Raw genomic sequence first — 7,500 nt, forward strand, 5'->3', positions numbered from 1 at the left:
TAAGTTTCAGAACAGAAAACTTCCTTCCTTCCTTTATGACAGTTTTTGATGTAAAAATCATACTAACATTATACAGTGCTACCCAGGAAACATTGTACAGTAAAACAATAAAACAATGCAGTTCATGACCGCTAAAGTATCAGCAATGGAAATAAAGATACATGCGACTAATTTGCTTTAATGAAATACATGTAAATGGGAGATCCCATACATGATAAGAAATAAGAATGTGTGTGTGTGTGTGTGTGTGTGTGTGTGTGTGTGTGTGAGTGTGAGTATGGGTGTGTGTGTGTGTGTGTGTGTGTGTGTGTGTGTGTGTATGTATGAGTGTGTGTGTGAGTGTGTGTGTGTGTGTGTGTGTGTGTGTGTGTGTGTGTGTGTGTGTGAGTGTGTGTGTGTGTGTGTATGAGTGCGTGTATGAGAGAGTGTGTGTGTGTGTGTGTGTGTGTGTGTGTGTGTGTGTGTGTGTGTGTGTGAGTGTGTGTGTGTGTGTGTGTGAGAGTGTGTGTGTGTGTGTGTGTATGAGTGCGTGTATGAGAGTGTGTGTGTGTGTGTGTGTGTGTGTGTGTGTGTGTGTGTGTGTGTGTGTGTGTGTGTGTGTGTGTGTGTGTGTGTGTGTGTGTGTGTGTGTGTGTGTGTGTGTGTGTGTATGTGTATGTGTATGAGTGTGTGTGTGAGACCTGTTCGGTACAGCTGTAGTGCAGGCAGCAGGTGTGTGGAGTGCAGCTGTACACGCAGTGCTGGGACATCAAAGCCACAGCCATCTGTCTTAGCATTCACACACTGCAGGAAGACGGGCCGCGCTCGCCGAATCAGATTCACCAGAGCGTCCTGCTCAAGAGAGTCAGAAAGAGTGAAGAGGATCTACACACAGAAGACAGATGGAAACGGCTTCATAACAGCTCATGAGTCTCTCACCGCCTGCAGTTTGACAGCGATGCACTGGGAATGTCTCCTGAGGGCCGCCATCCCTCCGCTCAGAGTCTTGCGCACCGTCCCGCTCCTCTCCAGTGAGCGCTGAGAGCCGCCCTCCACGCCACCCAAACCCCGGCAGAGAGGCGGCACAGACGCCCGCGGGCCGAACACGGCCTTCACCGCTACACTGAAGAGAGGAAGAGAGAGAGAATCACCATCATTTCACACTGAGGCGTTCATAGTTGGGTACACATGAACTACAGTAACGATGATGTAAACGTCATTAGTATTAACAAAAAAGTAATTTTCTGTCATCTCTCCATTATTATATCAATTAAAAGTGCCAAATAATTAATATGCGAAATCCATGAGTATCAGAAGTAAGTATTAGTATCAGTCAATCTTTTTGACTTTCTCAGTTTGTGTAAATCTATTTACTTTTTCACACATTCATTTCACACATGTCTAGTACAATTATGTGCTTTTGTTTTATTAATACAGTATATACTTTTTTCTTGATATACCCCGAAAGAATGGAAGTGAAATGTGACAACATGCCCCATAGGTACATCGTAACATGACCATATGACAGATTAAAATGCTATCAGATCTAATCAAACAAACATACAAGACAAACTAAAATATTTTCTCAAAATACAATTATTAACTTTTTCATATAAAATAATGGCATATTTAAATAATTAAATATAAACTCATTTATGAGTTTTGACTACGAACACAGGAAAACAGCTATACAACATAGTTCAAAACATATTAATAATTAGTCATTTCTGAACATCACCTTTTTATCACGTTTTTCTCAACAGAATTCATAAAAGTATAGAATAGAATAGCATATTTCTAATAATATACATGACAACATGCCCCACCTGCACAACTGTGATTTAAACCCTGCTAGTGTCTTCTGCTAGTTAGCGAAGCATTAAAGAACTATCTCAACCGTTAAATAACATATTGGAGATTAAATAATATCAGATTTGTCTAACTTTAAATAAACACAAAAAATAGAGATGAAAAATTAACTTAAGTAAGAAATTTACTTTTGCTATGGTTTAATAAATGTCTATGGATATCTTCCAATTTTATTTTAATTTTGGCCCAATGTTTTCTCTATATACTATAGTGTTGATATGGCAACTAGTAAATACACCAAGTTTCGTCATGCTAGCATGTGTGGAAGTATTTAAAACAAGTGTGTTACAACTAGCCCCGTGTTACGTTGTGCCCCGCTCTTGCCCCCACACCACTTGATCAAATCTTATTTTAAAAGATGCTACAGTCTTAATTATGTAAAAGTTGCATATTGCATTTCTCATTGCTGCGTTTATAAACGTTGCCGACACCAAGCTCATGGTCGGCTGTACTCATGCTTGCTTGTATTGCGGTGTGTTTACGTCATCAGCATGACCACCGTGAGCACTAGCAGATGTTTAACACTGTTTCCTGGTAACAGCTAAGAAGGACAAGGCGCAAGCATCACTGTGTTATTGAATATGATTTACCACCAAAACTCACACACAGCACTTGCTTTTGTCTGCCGCAGACGTACTGCAAGAGACGCGAGGAATGCGAGTTGCTCTCCAACGGCAATTTATTCAGAGACAAGCAGCAATGAGAAAGCATTATACTATATTAAATGAGACATGGAGGAATGCAAAAATGCAATTCATACAGAATGTCAGGCAGTTCACCAAAGATCAAACGAAATTAACACCAGACAAAATAAACATTCTCACCCATATTTAATGTCTATTTCCTTATATTTTCTAATAGGTATTTTCCAAACGTACCAGAGTTCACATGAGCTGAAAACCAGACCAATAAAATAAAATAATGTTCCAAATGTACTAGAGTTTACACCAGACTAATAAAAATAAAAAATAAAATAAATTAATAAACATTCCCACCCATATTTAAAGTCTATTTTCTTAGATTTTTTAATATGAATTTTCCAAACGTAGCAGAGTTCACATGAACCAAACACCAGACAATTAAACATTTTCACCAATTTTTGTAAAATCTACATGTATTTCCTTATATTTTACTGCCATTTTTGCTATTTGTTCAAATAAACTTTTTCTAAATGTCATACCTGCTATTTTTCATGGTACTTTTATTGGTATAAAATTGGCGAGATGACACGTAAGTCAATGAATAATGTCAAATTATTAATAACTTTCCTGGTAATAATATTCAGAACTGTGTATGAGAGAAAAGCACTACTAAGTCTGAAAATGTCCGTGTAAAAGTGCCTGATCATCTGTGTTGTCTTACATTGAGGAGTTCTGCAGCAGCGAGCTGGCGTTCAGCACAGACGGATTGTTCTGGACCTGACTGAACCAGCCTGAGAGATCATAGCGGACCGGATCTGAACCCATCAGGTGAGCGATCTCACACTGCAGAGGCTGCTCGCACTGGCGCACTGAGAAGCAAGCGTGCAGAGAGATGAGGAAGTGTGTGATCAAACATCACAGGAGAAGGTCAGAATCAGACTGAAGTACCTGTGGCGCTGAAGGACTGACACACTCTTTCCAGAACCGTGCTCTCGGTGGAACCAGGAGTGACCATCTCTTCATCCAGAACCCACAGGAGACCTCGAGAGTCGCCTTCTGGTGCTCGAACCTGAGAACGCACACACACACACACGTGGTGTAAAATGACATGCACGGTTGAGGTCTGTAGAAGTGTGTTAAGAATCATTGAGTGATACCTGCAGTCCTGGCTGGTCAACGGCACACACAACCTCTGACGGGCTCGTCTCGGGGGCTGCGAAATCTACAGGTACTCCTTCCTAAGGAAATTATTCAGAAAGTTATTATTTGTTAGTATTATTATAAAGTACATTTCTTGTCACCTCTCTATTATAATATGAATGCCAAAAAATTAGCATGTGGTGCCATGAAAAATAACAGATATGGCATTTTTAGACATAGTTTATTGACAAATTAGCAAAATAGTTGTGAAACATATAAAAATAGAAATTATAAATATGCATAGGAATTATTGAATTATATAATTTAATGCATTTAATTCAGCAAGGTTCATATTCCATATTTGTTTGAGGTTATCAACGATAAAAAAAACCATCAAAATTAGTATGTGGTGCCATGAAAAAAAAACAGATATGGAATTTTTAGATATAGTTTATTGACCAAATAACAAAACAGCAGTAAAAAAGGAATAAAAGTTATAAATATGCATAGGAATTATATTTTATATATTATCTTATTATATTATTTTAAAATTGTATAAAAAAATTTATAAAAAAAATTAATTAATAAAAAATGTAATCAGCAATTAAGTTTTATTTTCATATTCAATATTTATTTTAGGTTATCATTTTTTGAACAAATATCAAAATGACAGTAAAACAAACAGAAAAAGAAGTTATAAAAATTCATAGGAATGTTAGTTTATATATTATTTTATTGTATTATGTTTAAATTAATTTGATTAAAAAATTTAATTAAGTTAAAATGTAATCAGCTAGGTTCATTTCCATATTCAATATTTATTTGAGGTTGCCATATGGCATTTTTAGATATACTTTATTGACCAAATAACAAAATGGCAGTAAAACAAACAGAAATAGAAGTTATAAATATTCATAGGAATGTTACTTTATAAATTATTTTATTCTATTATTTTTTTATTTTAAAATGTAACAAAAATTGAATCAGAAAGATTCATATTCATGTTCACTATTTAATTGTGGTTACATATGGCATTATTAACAAAATGGCAGTAAAACATACAGAAATATAAGTTATAAAAGCGTAGGAATATTCTTTTATTTATATATTATTTTAAAATTAAATGTTATTGAATTGAATTAAATCAGCAAGATTGATATTCAATATTAGTTTGAGGCACGGCACAGCTGTTTTCAGGATTGCGCGTGGTCCAGTACCCGTGTGTATCGCTCCAGCGTCTGTGTGAATGTGTGACTGTAGTAAAGCTCCAGCAGTCTCTCCTGTAAGTAGTTGTGACAGAGCTCGGAGAATCCGGCAGCCCGGTCGTCAGCGCTGTGTCTGGGGTTCCTCAGGCCCGGTGTGTCCACCAGCATCACAGAGGCCAGCGTCAGCTGCTGAGACTGCAGCGCTCTGGGGAGAGGACACACACACACTGCCATATCAGGAACACTTCAGAGACACATCAGAGTGTCAGAGTGTGTTAAAGATATAAAAGATTGGATGACGCGTAATTTTCTTTTATTAAATCCAGACAAAACAGAGGTACTACTTATCGGTTCAAAAAACCGCCCACAAAACCTCTCGCAATACAACTTTAATATAGTAGGATGTCCTGTTACTTTATCCTCTACAGTAAAAGACCTGGGTGTTATACTCGATTGCAACCTGTCTTTCAAAAATCATATTTCATATGTTACAAAAACCGCCTTTTTCCACCTTAGAAACATTGCTAAGCTACGTAACATGCTATCAGTTTCTGATGCAGAAAAGTTAGTTCATGCATTCATGACCTCGAGACTAGATTACTGTAATGCTTTATTAGCCGGTTGTCCTGCATCCTCAATTAACAAGCTACAGTTAGTCCAAAATGCCACCGCTAGAGTTCTTACTAGATCAAGAAAATATGATCATATAACACCGATTTTATCATCACTGCATTGGTTACCTATAAAGTTCCGTATTAATTACAAGGTATTGCTACTGACTTATAAAGCCCTAAACGGCTTAGCTCCAGTCTATTTAACGGATCTTCTATCGCCCTATAATCCATCGCGCTCTTTAAGATCACTAAATTCAAGGCTTTTGGTCATACCTAGGATATCCAGAACCACCAAAGGAGGGAGAGCATTTTCACATTTAGCTCCAAAACTCTGGAATAGCCTTCCTGATAGTGTTCGTTGCTCAGACTCACTCTCCCAGTTTAAAACTAGATTAAAGTCGCATCTCTTCAGCCAGGCATTCATATAATATTTTTAATCTTACAGTTCAAATTACAATCTGGCCTCTAGTTCATAAATGCCAGAGGAGAACTGGCCCCCGACTGAGCCTGGGTTCTCCCAAGGTTTTTTTTTCTCCATTGGGTCACCTGATGGAGTTTTAGGACACTATTAGGTCACTTGATGGAGTTTTTCGGTTCCTTGCCACTGTTGCCTTTGGCTTACTCAGTTGGGGATATTCTGGGGATATTCTGGGGATATCTAATTTGATTTTATCAATAAATTCCACTAGAAACAAACCTTGTTGTATTATTTTAATTTAATACTGTGAAGCTGCTTTGATACAATCTGTATTGTGAAAAGCGCTATACAAATATACTTGACTTGACTTGACTTGACATCACTGACCAGGACACTGAGTCTTTACCTGTTGATGAGAGACACTATAGTGGTGAAGAGTTCCTCATAGAGACCAGCCGCCATCCCTTCTACACACTGAGCAGCACTCAGTTTTGGACCTGAAACACACACACACATATGTTGATCTAGCTCTCTTAATAAGGACTGATATTTTTGTCAAATTAAGATAATTAGAATTACAATAGACTCCTATAAGAAAACCTTAAACATCATCAATAAATAATCTTGATTTAGCTTATTTATAAACTGCTTTTCTCTTTTAGGACATCCTCAAATAGAAGTTTAATTATTTATTCATTTAATTGATCAAAAATAAAGTAAAACTGTAATATTGTGAAATATTATTACAAATTGAATTAACTGTTTTCTACAGTAATATGTTTTAAAATGTAATGTGTTCAAAGCTGAATTTTCAGCATCATTACTTCATCATTCTTCAGTGTCACATGATCCTTCAGAAATCATTCTAATATGATGATTTGCTGCACAAAATATTTCTTATTAGTATCAATATTAAACAGTTTTTGATGTGAAATATTTTTGTTGTGTATGAACAGTAGTGTATGTAAGAATTAGAAACATAAATATGCTGATTATATATTTAATAATAGACATAAAACGTTTTAAATAAGCTGAAACTGAAATGTTTTGGTTATAACTTATTCAGTTGATATTCATTTTAATATGTGGCTCTCTGAAATATTTGTTTCTAACTGATCAATTGAGGCATTTTGTGGTTCAACATTTTTTACAATGACACTAAACTGCTTATCATCATCATCTGAATAATAAATAAAACAATATTTCATGTTTTTTATCTATTGCCAAATTTACACTGCAAAGGTGGCACAGAAGCGCTTCTGGAGTGGCAATTAGGTGACTTTACACAGACTGTTTCCAACAGCAACATAGTGTCGGCCCAGATCCGGCCCACATCTGGGCAGTGTGGAATCCACGTGTACCAGATGTGGGCCGGAACTGGGCCGAGACTATGTTGTTGTCTGGGAAGGCTGCTCACAGGTGGCATAAATGCATTTACAAAACAGTTTTAACTGTATATTGTAATACTAGGGGCTGAAGTGGGTCAGAGCAGGCATGCTTTAGTCTGGCTTTTTTGGGTTTGAGCAGGCACAGAGCAGCATTAACTGTAAAGATGCCTTATTTGATGTGTAATATGTTATCACTGGTTCCTCTACACATATTTGAGCTGGGATCTTCGAGGTTGTGGTGGGTTT

At 36.7% G+C, this 7,500-nt stretch overlaps 1 protein-coding gene across 4 annotated transcripts in view; it reads right to left on the minus strand.

Moving 5' to 3' along the window:
* Positions 1-7,500, minus strand: part of myo18b (myosin XVIIIB) — a 58,818-nt gene that overhangs the window by 34,604 nt on the left and 16,714 nt on the right. For all 4 annotated transcript variants that reach the window (XM_084400443.1, XM_084400442.1, XM_084400441.1 and 1 more), the window contains 7 exons: positions 6,273-6,363; positions 4,847-5,039; positions 3,647-3,727; positions 3,438-3,558; positions 3,211-3,358; positions 919-1,102; positions 681-831 (listed from right to left, as the gene is read on the minus strand). In XM_084400443.1, coding sequence (XP_084256569.1) covers positions 681-831; positions 919-1,102; positions 3,211-3,358; positions 3,438-3,558; positions 3,647-3,727; positions 4,847-5,039; positions 6,273-6,363 — 969 coding nt within the window. The remainder of the gene's footprint in view (positions 1-680; positions 832-918; positions 1,103-3,210; positions 3,359-3,437; positions 3,559-3,646; positions 3,728-4,846; positions 5,040-6,272; positions 6,364-7,500) is intronic.

This window comes from Rutilus rutilus, assembly GCF_951802725.1.
Source record: "Rutilus rutilus genome assembly, chromosome: 25".
NCBI lineage: Eukaryota > Metazoa > Chordata > Actinopteri > Cypriniformes > Leuciscidae > Rutilus > Rutilus rutilus.